This window comes from Charadrius vociferus, unplaced genomic scaffold, assembly GCF_000708025.1.
Source record: "Charadrius vociferus isolate BGI_N301 unplaced genomic scaffold, ASM70802v2 scaffold2733, whole genome shotgun sequence".
Taxonomy (NCBI): Eukaryota; Metazoa; Chordata; class Aves; order Charadriiformes; family Charadriidae; genus Charadrius; species Charadrius vociferus.
This window is the reverse complement of record NW_009647672.1, coordinates 29,186-30,303: the sequence shown is the minus strand read 5'-3', so window position 1 is coordinate 30,303 and position 1,118 is coordinate 29,186. Positions and strand designations below refer to the sequence as shown.

The following is a 1,118-nucleotide window of genomic DNA, read 5'->3' as shown; positions in this document are numbered from 1 at the left end:
GGTCCAGCCACAGACGGCTGGGCCGTACCGACAGGTTACGGCAGTGACAGTGAGAACACCCCGTTACCCGCACAGCTCTCCAAACACACACCACGCGCTGGTGCAGGAGTTTTCACTGGGACGTGCAAGCGCAGGAGCAGGAGAGAGCGTGGAAGTTCCCTGCTGGGTGCCCAAAGTGCTGCCCGCAGTGCGCAGGGCAGGGCAGCGCTGCGCACACACAGCCACCCCCCCACCAGGGACCCCCTTACCTGCTCAAACAGCTCCACGGTGTATTTGGAGGGGAAGGCCGGCGGGGGCGGCGGGCTGGCCCGCCCGTTGTCGTGGCAGGCCACGGGGATGCTGTTCACCGAGCGCCCCGTGTTGTAGTTGACTCCAGTGTGTGGCTGCGAAGCACAAAGAAGCCCACGTTACCCGACGGATCCACGCCTGCCCGAAGCACCAGAGCACCGCTGCCGCAATGCCGCCGTGCAAGCAGAGCTGGGGTCACCCCTCCTGCGAGCCACCAGCGTGTTCCCCCAGCCCCAGGAGGGGTCTGGAGAGGAGATGTGGCTGCTGCCATTGTGCCACAGCTCTTGCTGCGACCTGCTCCACACGCACTGCATTTTCTCATCTGCTGAGGGAGGAATAAAGGGGTAGGAATAAACTGTTACTGCATCCAGTTCGGGGCTCCCCAGTTCAAGAAAGACAGGGATCTGCTGGAGGGGGTCCAGCAACGGGCTACGAAGATGATGAGGGGATTGGAACATCTCTCATATGAGGAAAGGCTGAGGGACTTGGGTCTCTTTAGTCTAGAGAAAAGAAGACTGAGGTACAAATACTTAATGGGAGGATGCCAGGGGGATGGGAGCAGTCTTTTTTCAGTGGCGCCCAGTGATAGGACGAGGGGTAATGGGCATAAACTTGAACATAGGAAGTTCCATCTTAACATGAGGAGGAACTTCTTTACTTTGAGGGTAGTGGAGCACTGGCACAGGCTGCCCAGAGAGGTGGTGGAGTCTCCCACTCTGGAGACATTCCAAACCCGCCTGGACGCTGTCCTGTGCAACGTGCTGTAGGTGACCCTGCTCTGGCAGGAGGGTTGGACTAGATGATCTCCAGAGGTCCCTTCCAACCCTAAC

General features: G+C 59.3%; 1 protein-coding gene across 1 annotated transcript in view; it reads right to left on the bottom strand.

Annotated features, from left to right (window-relative positions):
* LOC104282954 overlaps positions 1-1,118 on the bottom strand; it is a gene marked incomplete at its 5' end in the record, with an annotated part of 32,393 nt that overhangs the window by 3,218 nt on the left and 28,057 nt on the right. The window contains one exon of the mRNA XM_009881087.1: positions 249-383. Within this exon, the coding sequence (XP_009879389.1) occupies positions 249-383 (135 nt within the window). The remainder of the gene's footprint in view (positions 1-248; positions 384-1,118) is intronic.